The sequence below is a fragment of the Misgurnus anguillicaudatus genome, chromosome 18 (assembly GCF_027580225.2).
Source record: "Misgurnus anguillicaudatus chromosome 18, ASM2758022v2, whole genome shotgun sequence".
Lineage (NCBI taxonomy): Eukaryota > Metazoa > Chordata > Actinopteri > Cypriniformes > Cobitidae > Misgurnus > Misgurnus anguillicaudatus.
The window spans coordinates 24721804-24742171 of NC_073354.2; the positions used below are offsets into that span (position 1 = coordinate 24721804).

Below are 20368 nucleotides of genomic sequence, written 5' to 3' on the forward strand. Positions count from 1 at the left end.
CGTGGTTTTTGGTTAAAAAATACATTCTTTTTCACATACAGTAAATTTTTGTAGCTCCAGATTTCCCTCTCTTCCTGAAACGCATGGATTTTGTACAAACTCGTTGATTTGAAAAGCGCTGTGTCCGTGACTGGCCAGCTAATCTGTACATTGTGATTGGCCTGAATACCTTTGATGTCAGCCGTAAATGTGACACTCCTTACCATGTTTGAAAGATTTGGTCACAATGGAATGCTAACTTACGGAATGAGTCTAAAATGGGAGGAATTATGATAAAGTCGGTCTTGTCTACATCACCAATCCCAGGAAGTAAACTGTTGCCTACAATCCGTGTGTTTGTTGTAGTCCAAGAAAAGAGATTTAAATTGGATATGATAACTCGCGTCTTTGTTTACTTTGGTGTATGTACCTTTTGCATATCGTTAACATGTACTAAATACACACGTACACACCAAAGGAAATGAAAAACGTGAATCGGACCATATATGGACCATATAATGGTGTCCTTTAATTCACGAACGTCTCAATGGCAGGCACATTAAAATATATATTTTGGATTCCAATAATTGCTTCAAGCAAAACTCTTGGACGTCTTTTAAAGACTTTATGCCTGAACCTTGCATACTTTTTGGCTTTGTGTTGTTTCCATGCAGACTGTTAAACAACGCAACACATGCGTGTCCCAGAAATCCTGTATAATTCAACCAATTAGAGGACGACTGCGAAGCTGCTGAAGTGGTTTCAGTTAAGTGTGTCAGGTGCATCAGACCTTCAACCATTGGTCTGTGTGCATGACGTCTGAGGCTGAGACTATAAAAACAGTAACGTTGTGCATGTGTATTACATGATCAGTACAATGTGACATCACCAACTACTGGTCTGGCATGCACACTACAGCGTTTTTAGTTGTTTTTGCAATTTTGACAATGTTGTTGTTTGTATGCAAAAAACCAAAGGAAAAACACTTACGTCATGTAAACCTTCCCTTAGTTTAAGCATGCCTGTGTTTGTATTATGCTAGTTATGGTATCTTCATCTGTGGTGTTACATACAGGTAGTCTTACAAACTGATAGCCATCAATGATGAAATGGATTATTTTTACAGTGTTAGATTCAATGCTCTTATAATGATTGCATAAAAGATGTGAAAAAATTCCCAAAAACAATCACCTGGGTGGGACTTCAGAACAAATGGCCAGTAACTTAATCTATTATTTTTATTATGTAACTCCCTGGTTTAGTTGTAGATTAAGAAGCTGTTCTTGAAAGCAACATAAATTATAAATAATAATAATAAAAAACTATACAACTTGATTCTAGTTCATCTATCATCCCAAACACTTAAAACACTGACATCCATCTATATTAGACTCACCTTATTGGCAGCTTCAGGGGAAAAGGTGATGGCATCCAAGAAGTTAACAGCATCTAAGGGCAACAGTCGGTCAAAGTATTTGGCACAGGTGTCATAGGCATGAAAAAAGTCTTGATCGCTCTGAGAGGCTTTTTTCAGCACCTGCTGATCTCCTTCCCAAAAGAGTTTATGTAGCCAGGTGGCGTGGACAGCACTAGAGGTGAGCAGTTCACCTCCCTGCTGGGGGATTCGAGGGGCCAGTTTGGAGATTGACAGGACGTTCTGGCTGGTCAATACTGGCTCCAAAGCTTTAAGAGGATCTGAGTCTTCATCTATTAGCTTCTTATAATCCAGACCTACACAAAGGACACAGTTCAGTTAACACACATGGACCCAAAAAGCAGGCTTTTACACTTAATGTTAACTCTTCGGGTATAATTACCTTAATAAAGTGTTTTTATTCTGTTTACTTATTTACAGTAAGACTAAAATATGATGGACAGAAGAATGCATGAATGTTTAAAACTACTAGTGCGGGGCAAAACTTAATCGCATACAAAATAAAGTAAATGTTTTGCATAATATACACTCACCTAAAGGACTATTAGGAACACCATACTAATACTGTGTTTGACCCACTTTCACCTTCACAACTGCCTTAATTCTACGTGGCATTGATTCAACAAGGTGCTGAAAGCATTCTTGAGAAATGTTGGCAGATATTGATAGGATAGCATCTTGCAGTTAATGGAGATTTGTGGGATGAACATCCACGACACGAAGCTCCCGTTCCACCACATCCCCAAGATGCTCTATTGAGTTGAGATCTGGTGACTGTGGGGGCCATTTTAGTACAGTGAACTCATTGTCATGTTCAAGAAACCAATTTTAAATGATCTGAGCTTTGTGACATGGTGCATTATCCTGCTGGAAGTAGCCATCAGAGGATGCGCACATGGTGGTCATAAAGGGATGAACATGGTCAGAAACAATGCTCAGGTAGGCCGTGGCATTTAAATGATGCCCAATCGGCACTAAGGGGCCTAAATATAAGGGGAAAACATCCCCCACACCATTACACCATTGCATTAATGACAAATTGAACAGGTGTTCCTAATAATCCTTTAGGTGAGTGTATATCACATGTAGATGTTTCTTAAATACATACATGAATGTGTATGTATTTATATAAACATAATAATTACACACAGCACACACTTTTATATTATGCTAAAAATCACTTTTATTGTGTATGCGATTAATCGTGATTAATCTTTGCCTAGCACTAAAACCTACATAATTGTAATTTTAATGTAACCTACTGAGTAACAACCATTTTGACAACTACTCTCATCTTCTCTTTATAACATACAGTATATCACCTTCCAATGTGAATAGGTGTAGACTTGGTATGCCTCCAAGACATATCAAGTCAGACAGACACATTACACTGACACACAAAGCCTCATCAAAGCATTAAATATTTATACACCTGCCTCCAAGAATGATCCTGTCTCACGACAGAGGCCAATAGGGCATTCGATGCGCAAAAACACAGGCAGACAAAGGTGTGGATAAAATGGTGCCGTCTCCATCCCTTGGGTTATGACAGATGCTTGAAAACAGACTCAACAGTCCTGAATGTGAGGACATGCATGTGGGGGTGTTCTCAGTTTGTGGTAAGTGTGAGGGTTTAAGTATCGCCCTAGACATCCCAGACCTCTCAAGCGCTCAAAAAGTAGAAACATACAAGGTTACCAAACTAAAAAAATAGTTTTTTTTTATAAATTAGAGTGAGTACTATCTCCTCTAATAATTTTTTTTAAAAGTAAGGCTTTGTCTATACCTTGAAAAACACAGTGGGGCTAAAGTCAGGCTGGTGCAATTTATACTCTTTAAGATATTTCAAAGTGGTGTCATACAGAAACTCTTTAGCATGATATTTTAGACTAAAATTATGAATAAGAGATGTTAAATATAATCATTACAAATAACCAGCTTACAAATATGCTGTATATGTGGCTTATACAGAACCCTGGTGTAACATAATTCTGGATACTCCGGGGTTCTTGTTAAGGATCACGTTAATCATACACTTCTTCCTACTTGTTATTGACTGCTTTCTGCTCTGGTGTGGTCCTGCTGAGTATACAGGGTCCCATTTAGTTTTGTGCATAAATAGCTATGTGGGTAAACTCACTGTTTTTTACTTAGAAATCATAATTAATTAATTGATCTAGGCTGTGCAAATAATGATGTATAAAAATTATATTAGGTCTATATTAAAACTTTATAAAGTATCAACAGAAGTGGTTTTGAGAATGGCACATTCCCTATATGAGCTCTATGCAGAAAGTGCGTCTTAAGAGACTTTTAGGATAGATTTGCAGGTAGTGATGAATGGTTGCACAGGAAAACCATTACACAGACATTGGCTTGGGGTGCGCTATGGTAATTTTCATCTGTGGGAATGCACGCCCTCATTTTGAGAATGCGAGAGTTAACTGAACTGAATCTGAACAAAGATAATAGCTAGGGCTGTTAATTTAAAGTGTTTATTAGATTAAATAATTATGGGGAAATATAAAGCATAAAAAATGTACAGAATTAGGAACTATACTCTCATTATACGTACTATGTAATAATCAAGGACTTTGCTGCTGTAACATGGCTGCAAGAGGTGCAATGATATTACGCAGCAGCCAAAAATAGTCAATTTACTAACTTTCAATGGCAGGGGACTGTTTTCGGGCAGTGTGTAGTATCACCACGCCTGCTGCAGCCATGTTGCGGCAGCAAAATCCTTGATTATTACACCAGAATGAGAGTATAATCCTAGTCATATCTGCCTAGAAAATCGCAACTTTTAATTTTCAGTCTTAGTATACACGATGTAACTACAAAAGAGTCAAGTTTTAAATAGGAAAAATATCCAAACGCTTTGGTTATTTTTTAGCGTGATGCTAATGGTCTAATCAGATTCAATGGATTGTGCTAAGCTATGCTAAAAGTGTTAGCGCCAGACCCGAAGATCGGCTGAATAAATTCCAAAACGGTAAAAATCAAATGTTTAACTCTAGGGGAGCTGGAAAATTAGTATATTTTAAAAAAAAAGTGGAGTGACCCTTTAAACCACAGACCAACTTGAAAAAAACATGAAAAGCACTGTTTATTTTATTCAATGTGAGGGTAATTTCTCCATTTACATGCCAATATTTATATACAATTAAATATGATCAATTAGATCAATGAATCGACATATCATGTAATCAATTAGATTCATTTTTAATCGCCTGACAGCCCTAATAATACCATTTACTGTGAGCACATGCAGCTACTGTAAATACAGCAAAAATGTATCATGACAACTAGGGCTGTCACGTTTATTACATTTGGCTAACGGTTAATTGTCTAATAAATTGTGGCGGTTATGACGATTTTCTGTTTAAGGACTTTGGCGATTATTGCGATTAATTGTCTGTTTGATTGCTTTTTACATTTAATTCTCATACATTTTTTTTTGTTCATGAAGTAATTTTCACACATTGTTATGATTATTTAAATTAAATCTTTGTTTTATGTCTGTAGTGCCTACAAAAAAATCAATTCCTTACAGCATCCTTCACTTCCCAAAATTTTAAACTGCTGTATGTTTTAAATGTGTTTTACCTGGCAGTTGATACTGCTTATCAAAGTTTTGCAGCATTTCTTTAAAAATTTTTTTTTTTTAACTGTATTGAATTGCTTTGCAATGTACTGGTTACACTGTCAGTTAAGGAGTGCCATCTAATACGGTCTCATTTATACATGCTCTGCAGCTCCCCCTTGTGTTTTTTAAAGAGATGTGCAATCATTGCGGTGATCTGAAATCATTGGGATGAGGTCAAACAATTGCGATAAGACGATTATTTAATCATTGTGACAGCCCTAATGACAACCCTCTTCGAGCACACCAGCATACAATGTGTATGCAAATAATAGTAAATGCTGACCAATTAGTTTGGAAGTGTGATATACAGTAAGCGTATACTTTCTTGATATTGGAGAGACAGAAAAGACAGAGTAGTTGCTCATTTAAACATCTCTCTTTTGTGGCCTTTACAAAAACTCTGTTAACTTACCAGAAAAGAACAATAACGAATTCTGGGCAGACTAATTAACATCCATCTATTACGTTCATGCTGACCCTCATTGCTTAATGACCTAATTCCTGCTGTCTCAGCCAGAAAGAGATGTGCGATTATGTGGGAAATTTCTAGCTATTGTGTTGCTGACTGACATTATTCCATTCTTCATTTACATTACATCTTCCTCCTCTCAAAAAAATGTAAGCGTAAGCTCAGGCCACTCACCCACTGCGACGGCTTTGAGTTTCTTGAGCAGTTTGAGATGAGTGTCAGGCTTCATTGCAGATGGAGGGAAGTAGTCTGCGCAGCCGCAGTTCTCCAGAAGGGTGAAGTAGAACAGAAGTCTGAGCTGATCGGTTCCGGCTATACTGCGATATACATATTTAGTCATATGCGTGTAGAAAGCCTCTGGGTCGGCCTTTAGAGTCTGGAAAAGGCCCAGGGTCTCAGTTCGGCTCTCGATGTCTTTGGTGGAGAGTCTGAGGAGAGAAATGAGGATGGAAATTGAAAGATGGAGAAATAAGACAACGAGAAGTCGTAAACAAGGCATGGTGGAGCACTGATCAATCAATCTTTGTAAATTGCTTTTATAAGGTCAATTAAGGCAATGCACCACCATTTCTTTCCCCAATTGTCCCCCAAACCAGACATGAGTACATTAAGGCTGAGTTAATATGCTGTGACTGCCCACTTGTGCCATAGAATTGATCTGTTTAATCAAAACGAACTTCTTCAAACTACTTAATGTCCATTAAACTTAATTCACTGGGGTTTGACCACTTTGCGCCATCCTAAGACAAACTTCAAATTACATTTTAAGCAGTAAATTAAAGCCTATGGCAAGCCTTTGCTCATCCACCATAAATCTGATGTTAGGTTGGGATTCTGTGTGTGTCATGTTTTAGGTCGGAGCTGCCCTGATTTCCATAATTTATCTCTACAGTGACTTCATAAGCAAGAGCGTGGACCGGCCCTCCACCTCACTCTAATTGAATGGCTTTCAGTAAAGATAAACAGCTTTACTGCACCACAGAAATATCCCATAGCTATTTTGATGCATGGAAGTGTTTTATAGAGTTAGGTTATCAATAAATTACATTGTGAACCTTCGATGACTGCCAAGTCCATTTATCCTGCAGGTCTGCTGATGCTGGGCTTGAGGATAGGGTATGTGCGTGAGAGAAAGGGTGCGAGAAAGATAGATCATTCTTAGACAGAAAAAGAGAGAAAAAGAGATAAAAGACCAAGAAAGCATGCTGACCTCAGACAGGACAAAAATAGAAGTGTTGTGACACTTGGTTTGCATGGACTTTGACTTAAAGGCAGGGTGCGTGATCTCTGAAAGCCAATGTTGACATTTGAAATCACCTACAGTAAACAAACACACCCCTACCCCAATAGAGTCTGGACCTTCATTTGATAGACCCGCCCCAAACATACGCAACCCAGGCAACAATGTTGGTTAGTAGACACGCCCCTTACTGCTGATTAGTGTGTTTTGGTAGTCGGCCAGACTCCCTTTTCCAAAGTGTTTTTCTAAAATCATGCACCGCGCCACATATCAAAATTACCCAATGATTTACTCACCATCAAGCAATCTGTGATACATATGTCCATCATCTTTTAGACCAGCACATTTGAAATTATTTTAGTAAATGTTCTTGCTCTTCCAAGCTTTCTAATGGTAGAAAACAGGGATCAGGGAACAACTTTTGACTTTAAACCACAAAAACTGCATTCATCCTTCACAGAGGTAATCCACAAGGCTCTAATGGGTTACCGTATTTTCCAGACTATAAGTCGCTCCGGAGTATAAGTCGCATTAGTCAAAAAATGCGTCATGAAGAGGAAAAAACATATACAAGTCGCACTGGACTGTAAGTCGCATTTATTTAAAAATATATAATTCTTTTGGGGGGCATTTTGTTTGTTAAGTCTTTCTCCGTCGTCTTTAAGTTAATGTTTCAGTTAACCGTTTTTTTTCCAGGGGTAGGCTACAGGAGCAACATATAGCGCCCTCTTGTGGCTGTAGATGGTAATGATTTTCTTTGGTTTATGTTAGTCAGTATAAATTAATTTTGACACACAAGTCGCACCTGACTATAAAGGGGGTCCCACACCGCCACGCAGTGCCGAGTCGCGTGTAGGACAACCCCGAGGTATCGTTATCCGGAAATGCACATTAAATAGCGCGAGCTTAGTCAGATAGCATCTACTTCAACATGCAAAATATACGTTAGCAGCTAATTTTAATCGTTAAAGATTTGGGACAAATATGATGTTATTTAATGTTAAACTATGTGAGTGGCGCGGCAGGGATTTGAGCAACATCCTGAGTCAAAGCTGGGTGCCGCGGACAGGCGCCACCTGTTGACGCCGGTGTGCATATACTCATAGAAAACAATATGTTACATTTTTTAAAATGGCGCGGCGCTGAGCTGCGCGTCCGGTGTGCGACCCACTTGAGTCGCAGGACCAGCTAAACTATGAAAAAAGTGTGATTTATAGTCCGGATAATATGGTAATAAAGGTGTTCTGCTGGACATCGATGGAAAAAAATATCCAGATTTCAAACATTATAAACTGTAATAACTAGCTCGCTATCTTGGACTCATGTGAAATAGAAGCGTAGTGAGCGTTCGTTGCCATGGATACGTTGCGCAGTGACTTTTGTGAATCACGGGAATCCAAGATGGCATCGTTACCGGAAGCTAGTTATTATAGTCTATAAAGTTTAAAATATGGATATGTTTCTTACAATATCGCATCGATTAACCACAAAAGACCTTTATTAACCCCTTGGAGCGTGGATTACTTCTGTGAAGGACGGATGCACTTTTTTGGGCTTCAGAGTTTTTCCCTGATCCCGGTTTTCCCCATTAGAGTATAAGCTTGAAAAAGCAAGGACATTTACTAAAATAACTCCAAATGTGTTCGTCAAAAACGATGGACATATGATCTCGGATTGCTTGAGGGTGAGTACATCATGGAGTCATTTTGATATTTTGCTGAAGTATCGCTTTCATCAAGTGAGATCTAGGAGCATCAAAGTTTTCAGTTACTTTAACTTTAATTTTTGACATGACCTACCTTAGTCAATACTAAAGACATCAAGGTTACATTACATGCTAGGATAGTTTGTTTTTTAACCATTTAAAGGGCTTGTTTCTTATAGACCCTTTTACTGTTTGTATACAATGATGACGTGGCAGTGTATGTGCACGCATTTTGGCAACGAAAGTATGGCAAGAATCAGCAGTGAAGCAACACGGACAAAGTTATTTTAAAAAGTTGACTTTATCAACTTTTTAACACAGCTACTACATCCGTGTATGGTAGTGGAGTGGATAGAAGATGTCAGCAGATGACCAAATATAAAGTGTCCAGATACAAATATACGTATATTATATTAGTGCAACTAAACGCAACAACCACACATTTTGATGCTGGGAAAACGTTTTAATAAACTTTCTGAGTTACTAACACGTTAGAACCAATGGGGAACAACACCACATCTGTTGCCAAAATGCGCACGCAGACTATTTGATTACGTGGGCTGTAAACACACACACACACACACACACACACACACACACACACACACAAACACACACACCTTGGTGTTAAAGCATTTGTGTCAGTAAACATGGTGCCCGCATGTGCTTATTGTTCTACAGCTAATCACATTCACATTTAATCCAAAATTACTGTTAAATTAGAAAGGTGCAAACTGAATGGGCCCATTTGGGTAGAATCCAAAACCAATCCATTGTCTAGAGAATGTAACCCCTGTGGACCTCAACTCATGTTTAATGGATACAACTATACCGGCTGGAGGCATAAAGTCCTGTGGCCAAAAAGAGAGAGATAAACAGAGTAGAAAATAACAATCGGAAGAAACAAATACACAGAAAAGAAAATAGGGAGAAGATGACAGAGACAAAACAGGTAAGCCAGAAAGTACAGGAAGGAAAGGCGGCAGGGGAGAGATAAAGAGAAGGAAAGGGGAGCCACTGACTGCAGTCTGCTTATTAACACAGAATAACTGCTTTTAACAGGATCAATACTTCACTAAACACAGCAGCCATTAATCCTGCGCACTGCTGCAATTACAAACCCAAGAACAGAGGGTGTGTGTGTGTTTGTGTAAGAGAGAGAGAGAGAGAGAGAGAGAGAGAGAGAGAGAGAGAGAGAGAGAGAGAGAGAGAGAGAGAGAGAGAGAGAGAGAGAGAGAGAGAGAGAAAGAGAAAGAGAGAAAGAGAAAGAGGGACAGAGAGGCAAAGGCAGGGCTCCAGACTAAAACAATGACTGGGGGAGCCTGAAAGAAAGCGGAGCCAAATTACTTTTTAGTTACCAAATTACAGAACTGTTTGATATACATGGTTATATATTTCTGCCCGTTTCAAAAATTGAATTCCTTGTTTAGCTCCACTATAAAGTTTTGTTTCCTCTGTCTCCAACAAAAGAGGGTCACTAGCAGAACATAGTTTCCTTTGCCGAAAGTCCTGGATTCTGACTATTAACCCTGATAACATATAAAACATTGGAGAATTTTCAGGGAGAAGAGATCCAATTTCACCCTTGGAATGATCAAAATATGAACATATGGAGAGTTATAAATCTATGCAAACCTTGGTTAGCCTAGAATAATCTGAAAGGGAAATCAAAAAGAGCCGTATGGCGCTTTTCCATCACATAGTAACCCACGGTTTGGTTTGGGTCAGCTTACTTTTGGGGGCTTTTCCACTGGGTGCAGTACGTAGTACCCAATACTTTTTTTAGTACCATCTCGGTTGGGGTTTCAAGCGACCCGAGCTGATACCAAAACGTGATGTGAAAACACTGTGGATCACTGATTGGTCTGAGAGAATCGTCACTACTAGGGCTGTCACGATTATGAATTTTGGCTGACGGTTATTTGTCTAATAAATTGCGGCCGTTTTTACGATTAATTGCCTGTTTTAGGACTTTGGCGATTATGATGATTAACTGTCTGTTTTATTGCTTTGACATTTAATTCTCTTACATTGTTTTTGTTTGTTCATGAAGTAATTTTTACACATTGTTGTGATTTTTTAAATTAAATCTTTGTTTTGTGTCTGTAGTGCCTACAAAAAATCAATTCGTTAAGAACAGCATCCTTCACTTCCCAAAATTTTAAATTGCTGTTTTGGAAATGTATGTTTTACCTGGCAGTTCATACTGTTTATCAAAAGTTTGCAGCATTTCTTTAAATTGCAACATATTGCGTTACACTGTCAGTTAAGGAGCACCATGTCATACGGTCTCATTTATATAGGCGCTGCAGCGCCCCCTTGTGTTTTTTAAAGAGATGTGCAATCATTGCGGTGATCTGAAATCATCACGATGAGGTCAAACAATTGGGCTGAGACAGTTATTGAATCATTGTGACAGCCCGTGTCACTACCAGCGTCATCGCTATAATGTAAAAGATTAGCTTTACCTTCATGCTAGCTTGCGCTGTCTCAAGCAAATATGTTCTGCTGTGTTCTGCTATAAGTTCCCAAACTCCCTTTTAGCGATGAAAAACATCCACAGGTTGAGAATCAGGAACACCATAACAGTTTTTTACCAGACTTGCAATTTCTGGCGGCAAATTCGCAGCGCGCACGTCTGCATATATGCTTAAATGCAACTTAAATGAGGCTCAGCGGAGCGCGTCAACCGATGCCACGGGTGTTTGTACAGAAACTGTCATGAGGTAGTGATAAACGTGATGTGCAAACATCTATTTGTGGTGGCCAATTTTAATTTTGTGGCAGACTGAGAAATAACGTTAAATGAATGTATGGGGATGTATAGCATTCCAACAACACTCTCACTTGTATGAAGAGTCACAGCAGTAGGCAGCACAAATATAACGACACGCCTATAATCCCTCCCATTCCGAAGTGTTACTAAGCTCGATGGAAAGCTAACCAAGCCAAAGTGAGGTGAACTGACCCGACCTGACCCAAACCAAACCATGGGGTACCATGCAATGGAAAAGCGCCATTATATGCCATCAAAACATCTAACCAATTGGAAGCTCTGGCTAAAAATACTCCTGTTAGTTATACAGTATCATGTAAAAGTCTTAAAGGGCGGTTCACATTTCGTGTATAAAACCATGCGAAAAATACCGCATCGCTTTTCTCCTTCTTTCCAACACACTTTCTGACGCTGCATTCTGAAAAGTATTTTCAACTGGCTGTGGCGCCAAAGCACCTCGAAAAAAACGGCGCATCGCACCGTTTGTGCGGCACATGCATGCCGCGATCATTCTCTATTTGAGCGTGGTTGCCGCATGTCTACATTCAAAAAAAAATATTTGAGCGTGAAAAAGATGCAAATGTAAACACCCCTTAGGCCATCACCAGCTTTGTTGTTTTAGCAAAGATTTAATGTCCATCCATATTTCCGTTCTCTTTATAAAAAGGATAAAGTAGTTCACCCAAAAATTAAAATTCTGTCATCATTTACTCACTCTTGTGTTCTTACAAACCAAACCGTTTATGAGCCTCATTCACTTCCATAGTAGGAAAAAAGAATACTATGGAAGTGAATCGGCTCACAAATGGTTTGATTATGACTTTTCCTCAAAATATCTTCCTTCTGGATTCTTCCATCAGAACAAAGAAAGTTATACAGGTTTGTAACTACATGAAAATGAGTAAATGATAACAGAATTTTCATTTTTGGGTAAACTATCCATTTAATCCACAGTGGGAAAAGAAACGAAAATAAATATCTCATAAGAGTGACCCTGATCATTATTTTCAATCTGATCCCAAGGCTCCAAATACAGACAAGTATGGTGAATACGACAGTTCAGTTTTAAGACACCGATAGCCTTCATCCACAGAATCGGCCCTAATTAAATCTTTCATGTAGACTGAAACAACATGAAAAACCAAACCATCTACAGTACAATATTATATGGTGTAGCCCTGAACAGAGAAGATACAGCAGCAGGATACCTGACCAGAGTGAAAAATAAACAAGTTAAAATAAACACTGATGTGCTACAGGCTGAGCAATCACAGCCTGGCTGTGGAAACAGGCAGATATAGGCCAAACAGACAGAAAGGGAGAGAAAATGAAAAAGGGACAGAGAAAGAGAACGAGAGTTTGCTTGCACTGATGCCAAGGAGATATAGAGACAGAGCTTTACTTCCAAACCATCTGTCCTAACAATGTAGAAATGATATTCCAAAATTGAAACAAACTGTCCCTGAGAATAATACACAATTTCGGTATTTCTTAGGTGAGGAAACACATTGCATATCATTAGCAGCATGGTACACATATGCAAACTAAAAGCCGAAGTATGGTCCATTTCTTACGCGTAGCGAGGGTCCGTGTACAATGCCGGATTTTTGAAACCCTGCTTACTCGTAGGTTGCGTATGCGCATACAGGAGAATGTAGTATGTAGTAGAGGTCTTCTCGGGTCCAAAGAAATGTACCCAACCCGAAATGACCCGAATCACTTTATACCCAAACTCGACGTGCATAAATATTTTTTAAAAGAAAGACCGACCCGAGACAAACCCGAGAAAATTAGACCTGAGTCCGACCCAAACCAGTTGCATTTTTTTAACCTGAATGTAAACGGCACCGACGTGTGTGCAGTCTGCAGCCCCGCACGCAGCAGTCAGACGGAAAGAAACCTCGTTGGTCTCGCAAACAATTCGCGAGCTGCACATATCAGCTTGATCGTCATATCCGACAACCCAAGGGAAATACGGCTCACCCTTTTCCGGTTTGGCGAAATATGGCGGCGTAAACATTGACGGAAAATGAGTCTGTCTCAAAAAGATAGTTTTTTTCCAGCTAGGCCACACAGAAAAAATATCATGCAAGCATTGTTGTGTTCCCAAACATGCACGTCATCGTCTAAATTCAACGGCGTTTTAAGCTACACACGCGAGAGAGTTCCTAGCGATGTTGAACTCAGAAAGCGGTGGCTGATGAATATTGAAATGGTCTATAGCGAGTTAAGGTCTTTTGCCTTTGTAGGCGCTAGAATTATACTTGAACAGCTTGAGGCACACGTTTTTGGAAACTTTTAGACCCGAGCACGTACAAAGCGATAAAGAAGGTCGAAAATGTAACATGACCATGTTAAGCACAACACACAATTTGAAGCTCTAACCTTTTGGAACTGCTGAACTCGGAACTCTGACACAAACTTTACGGGAGTGATAACCCTACATTTACACAATGCGGGAGTGTTCCCCTTTCGTGCTTCTTCATGGATCTGAAACAGAAAGCCTGTACAGCGACTTCACTTGTGAGGCTCTGTCTTTGTTTGACACTAATGCGCGGAGCATGCGGTCTTGCAGTATTAGCACAAGGTCCTCGTCTTTTTAGGCACGTACAAGTACAGGACACAACCGATATGACATTTTCCGCCTAACACTAGAAAGCAGTACTACATTACAACACGCATATTCTGTCAGACCGGGATTGTTTATTAGCCTAGCAAGCTAACGTCCCAATATTTTGATAGTCTGAGAGATACAAGCATTTAGACTTAAGTTACCTTCATATCCGTGGATGTATGAAGCGGCATACATTTTAAAGCCCTTCTCTAATTTGCTGGTAGGTGATTTGGCAGGAGGACTAGTCAGCAAAGGCTTGATGTACGGGTCCGTTATCTGAACCACGTTTCGGCAACTCTTGCAAACATCTAAGGCATGAATCCCAGAAGAGAGACCTACTTCCATACTATGTAGTACGCAAATGTTTAAACACTTGATTACACTACTAGTATAGTATGGAAGTAGGCGGTTATGGGATTCAGCCCTAGTGTAGAACAGCACCATGTTTAGTAAACCGGAAAAGTCACTACCTAGTGGTCTCGTACACACGTGCAAAGAGCCCATTAGGCGAGCTGACTCCATTTTTATTATCTAAATGACGGGACACCCAAGTAAATCGCTAAAATGTACGCTACATTTAAAATTGACTGTACATGTCTGTCTCAACGAAAATGTGATGACCTACACAGAAATAACCACACAATGTCTGCAAGTGCGTGCTTGGCAAACAGAGGAGAGGTTTGACCAAAGGACATTGAATTTATTTTAAATTGCAATCGAGACCTCCGGTCTTGGCGCTAAAATTATACGCCAACCCGTGTCCGAGGCACACGTGAAACTTTTAGACCCGAACCCGGAGCGTGCGGTCTTGCAGGGTCGAACCAGGTCCCCCAGATAGCAATTACATTTGGCCCGGATACCGTTTTGACGCTTAACCGTTTCTATGGCTTTTAGGTCTCGTACACACTGATCAACTTTCGGGAGTGATAACCGCATTAAAAGTGCGGGAGTGAATCCCCTAATATGTTCGTTTCATGTCTGTAAGGAACAAGACTCACTCCCGATTTATGTGATGAAATAACCATATTGCAACGTTCTTGCCGCCTCGCGTGCTTATCACTCACAGATCTTTGACCAAAATAATAAAATGCATAGTGCGGGTCATTTTGCAATAAACCTCCGTCTTGGCGTTGTGTATTATACGCTTCTGTGAGTGCGCGGTCTTATTTTTTCAGAAGAGAGACCAGGTCCTCGTCTTATTGTACGTTTAAATACCGTTGATTGGCGCTTTACTAGTTGTATGGCTTTTCGGCTCATGTACACACGGTGCAGTTTTTGGTGTTAATAAAGTGTGTCACTAGGTGCCTGGTGCAACCAGACTATTTTGATCATTTGAGGTACATAGCAGTTTAGATTTATTTGCAAAGCGTTTACTTCCGTTAAGGAGGGTTTTTCTTGTTCACTGTTTAAAACTATTAGTGCCCAGAGTCACTCTGAATCTGCCATAACACTAGTCAGCAAACGCTTGTGGTCGTGACGTCATGTCTGAACCGCGCACGACCTCAGAAGACTTTTTCTTCTTCTAAGCCACTTTATTTTTTCAGAAGATTGAGACCTGTCCTGTTTATCCGGATGAAAACGTTTAAACTCTACTTGATTAACTACAGACGTTGTTCTGAAGCGAAATGTACACACTGTGCGGAAGAATTTTTGTAGGAGGGCGGATTCGGTTGTCACTACCTGCATTTTGCGGGAGTTAATTCGGTTGTGGAATGCGGTTGTGAGTCCCGTAAATTACTGAAGTGTGTGTGTACAGAACAGGATTAAGCATTAAACGGTGAAGTGACAACCGTGTACGGGACCTTAGAGATGTTTTCCAATTGTGAACCAGATCAGTTCCAGATTAAGGTTTCAGCTTAAACATCTAACTGACATCAGTTCAGTATTTATATCATTTTACAGATCTGGCCCAGATCCTTTTCCCCAAAGGTAACCAAAAGACATTAGCTGTGTCTGACACGGATTTGGTCCAGATCTGCAATGCGAATCTGAGCCGATACTGATGATCAGGCGGTGCTGGATCGGCGCTGGCGCATATCCGCAACAACCCCCCGGAACGGCTTCGGCCCGATGTGCGTTTGGACTCCGGCTCTATCGTTTTGCGGTCGCGGTCCTGTTCTGTTACAGCGTCCAGTGGCTATCTGGGTCCGGATTTTGGATCTAAGTGGACCTGTGAAGACCTCTAGTACTGTATGTAGCCCAGTAGATGCATTGCATTTTATCGCAATGTGCATGCGTCGAACGTCTGCGTACACGTACAAGTCCAATAAACTATGCTTTGCAAGGATGTGCGCGTTCGACCATGTACATTCCCGTACATTTAAAAAACAGACTATACTTTGGGATTAAGGGAGCAGTCATGACCTTGTGAAATGAACAACAAGCAGAACTGAGTAAATATGCTTTATATTAATATAATTTTTTTGTTTTGTTTGGTGTAGTGCTTTGTTGCCTTGCAAATGCTTTGATATTGCATACTCTTTGTTATGTCAGTAAAGCACATTTGAATAGAAAGGAATTGATTGGAATAAACTGAACTGAAGGCAGAGGCAGAGGCAAATCCTAATTGAGTTACCTTAGTACTGGAAACTGCAATCATGCCAAAATGAGCAAATACTTCGGTGCAGGCCTATTAATGTTATTCATGAGCACACTGATTCCAGACGCCACAATGACACAAGAGCCCTATTACACGAGTCTATGTTATACCAATAAATCTGTCCCAAAACCGGACAGATGTTTAATAGGTCAAATTACGGCGCGTAATACAAATTAGTCAAATTTAAATCGAATCATTTACAGAAATCTGCTGCGTCTTGATGCATAATAAACAAAACAAACCAACAGGAACATAAAGAACTGGCCCTTTATAATTCTTTTAAAAATGAGTTATATAAGCACATCTATGCAAATCATATAAACTGAGTAAATAACATAAACGATGCAAAATATAAGTCAGAAAAAAGTCTATTTGCTAGCAAATTTGCAAACAGAAACAACAAAACTTTTGAGTAATTGCCCAAGTTGCTAAAACTCCCTTTGGTGCCGTTTTTTTCTTTGATAACATCTTTGATGGCAGAGTTTAGATATTTTGTTCTATACAACAAAAAAAATCAAAATAAAAAAGCCGTAGGGATGCTAATGAGCATGTAAAGAATTTCAAAGGGGAAAATTACATTTGCATTAGATTTAAAAAGGAAAAATCACATTTGGAGTAAATCAGTTCTACCAAAGATATCAAATGAGTCCATGATTATGTGGTGTATGCATGTGTGTGAGAGAGAAAGAGAGAGAGAGCGAGAGAGATTCAGGGTGATTAAATCCAATAAGAGATGGCGAGCGATTTGATTAGTCTAAGCTCTGAACAATGATTTGGTGACAAATTCACCGTGCAGGGGGATCAGATGGGGTGGCGGTTTGTTTGTGTGTGGATTATCAAAGCCCTTTAAAAAGCTAGTATTTTAAACCAGAGAGATTGCTTTTCTACTAGGCTGTAAGTCTGGCAAATCAAACAGGCCGATCTGTGATCGATCCGTGCAATCTTCTGTTTGCAGCTCGAGAGCTGGGGTTGCAGGTTTCTGACCTGCTGTGGGTCCTCAGATTAAGAAAATAAAATAACAGTTACTTGTGGAAGCCTCGGATGCAGCAAACTGAAGTGGGTGCAGAGTGTGCAAATGAAATGAAGTGATGTGTCTGCTGTTTGTGTGTCTTACCCACTGTCAGTGAACAGAAACTCAAGGTGGGTCATGTGCACTTCCCAAAGAGGAATGCTGTACCGCTGAGCCAAAGAGCGAGAGATGCCATACACATTTTCATCCAAGGTCCTAAGCACACAGAGAGAGAGAAAGTAAGAGATGGTAAGACAAATATACAAAAACAAAAAACCTTTCGGTAACACTTTACTTGAAAGGAGGGGTGCAGAAGACTGACATAACACCTTCATAATCATGACATAACATGTGTCATAAAAATAAAGATTTTAGGCACATTTATGACAACTGTCATTAAGTGTCATTTGTTGAATTATGGCATTTTTAATGCAAAGACGACATTGTTTCATTTGGGTGACTCTTGTGAAATTAGACTTATGCGGTGTCATGAAACATTTTGGTAAAAAAAGTAAATGCAAAGTAAGAGTATCAAAATAAGAAGCATACAGTTACAAACATCACTTCACGTACTATTTTGCCCATGATTTCAAATGACATCATACAAACAATTATTTTTTTTTTCCACATTTAAGGGGAACATTTTTATTACCGCAATGTGTCCATGATTGGATTTGGGTTCTTTGACATGAAATATTTATAATTAAAAAAATCTAAAAAATAAAAAGCTTCAGTGCATGTTATACTATAAACATTTACAGTAAAGAAACATGTGGTATTTGGTGATCATTGGTAAATGTAGAGACAATAATAAGGAATGTAAATGTATTCAAGACCACTTTTCTCATCCTCCGCAACAATTTTCAATCATGGTTTAACCCCTTGAGGAACTAACATTTAAAAAAAAAATTAAGATGGCTACCGGGTAAGCAGTTCTTATTTTTCATCTCCAGACAAAAGTTAAAATTTATTTTGTTATAGACAACTTTTTAGTTCTCATTACCGAAACATGAGTTTGTAAATGCATATATTTAATGTAATATCATGTTGCTGTTGATAATTTTTGATAATGATAATCTAAAAAATTTAGATAATTCTATAGGAAATATTTTTTAAATCCTCTAAAAATAATGTTTATAGTAAGTTCAGACCTTAATCTTATATGTGCAAAAAAATTGGCTTTTAGTGCTTTTTAAAAAATGTGATGCTGGACACCTAAGTCTGGATTTCGTGAGAATCACTCATATGTCTTTGTTACGACAATACATCATAACTTGTCATTAATCTGTCATAAACATGACATAGCAGAATATTTATCAAACTTAAGAAACTACCTAGCTTTAAGGGTTAACATTACATTAAACTGTCATTAAAATGTCATTAAGTGTTAATACTCAGTCAAATAGTTTAATAACAGCATCATAAATATTTTTCTTGACCTCAACTACAGTGGTACAAATTGAACTTGTCATTAAAATGTCAATACGTGTTAATACTATATGTCAAATAATTTTAAATACCTTGACAAAAAGCAACAGACACATCAAAAGATTATACTTAAATGTATGTATGTGCACAATACATAAAAAACTGACAACTAACAGAACATGTTTTTCCTCACACAGAGGGTTCTGCAATTTTCTGACATAGAAAAAAAGCTAACAAAATATTTAATATATCAATTTATTTTTTTATGTATTAAGTTATTTTTTTGGACATTTTCCCCTTTATTTTAACAGTGATAGCAGAGAGGACAGGAAAGTACAGGGAGAAGAGAGGGGTATGGGACCGGCAAATGACCACGAGCCGGGAATCGAACTCGGGTTGCTGAAAGTGCGAAAGCACCACAAAATATTTAATTTATTTATTTAATTCATTGAATCTAATTTCCAGCGATATGGATCCAATGCTGCAACGTTTTCATTTAATTTTAGGTGAATCGGTTTCCAAATGCAATAAAATATAATTTTATCAATTTTAATTAGTATTAATAATATTATTGGATGATGGATTTTATTTCTCTAACACCTGGAAGAAACTTTAAAAAAACATTATAAACTAAAGAATATTCATGACACTGTTATAAAACTATTTGACAGAGTTTTAACACTTAATGACATTTTAATTAAAAATTATATTTGTACCACTGTAGTTGAGGTCAAGAAAAATATTCATGATGCTGTTATAAAACTATATGACAGAGTATTAACACTTAATGACATTTCAAACAATGTCATCTTTGCATTAAAAATGACATAATTAAACAAATGACACTTCATGATAGTTTTCATACACGTGCATAAAATCTTCTTCGTGTTCACGACACGTGTCATGTCATGATTATGAAGGTGTCGTTGCAGTCTTATGAACACCCCTTAAAGTAAAGTGTTACCAAACTTTTCTTATACACTTAAGCATCCAGCCCAATAAACTTACTAAACACAAACCAAAATATTGGTAGTAAAAACATCTTGTAGAAAACGTCCAACTTCCATAGTATATGGCCCATTTTTGCCTAGTAAAACTAAGTGTCTTAGGGGCACTTACCCAACATGAAAACTGAAAACTTTTTATACATTTTGGCTCTTCATTTATGCTACAGTTGCATTTTGGGGGCCTTAAAATGAAAACTTTTTAAAATGTGTCTCAAAGTGCAAGTTTTCAAAATGATTGCCATATTGTTTCCTTGTAAACTACAAAAACGTTAATTTGTGAAAACAGTAACGTCATATATGCGTATATGTATATTATGTGTTTAGACATCGCGTGAATTTGCCAACTACTGGCCTAGCATGCATAACACGTGTTTTCAGAGATTGTGAATAAGGATTGTTTGTTGTTGTCTGTACGTAAAATGTAAATTTTTTTTAGCACAACGTTGTCGTGTAAATGT

The 20368-nt window shown here is 38.5% G+C and overlaps 1 protein-coding gene across 1 annotated transcript in view; it reads right to left on the bottom strand.

Annotated features, from left to right (window-relative positions):
• nbas (NBAS subunit of NRZ tethering complex) overlaps nucleotides 1-20368 on the bottom strand; it is a 243595-nt gene that overhangs the window by 85232 nt on the left and 137995 nt on the right. The window contains exons 42-44 of the mRNA XM_055186828.2: nucleotides 17581-17691; nucleotides 5707-5960; nucleotides 1376-1710 (exon numbers count right to left, since the gene is read on the bottom strand). Coding sequence (XP_055042803.2) covers nucleotides 1376-1710; nucleotides 5707-5960; nucleotides 17581-17691 — 700 coding nt within the window. The remainder of the gene's footprint in view (nucleotides 1-1375; nucleotides 1711-5706; nucleotides 5961-17580; nucleotides 17692-20368) is intronic.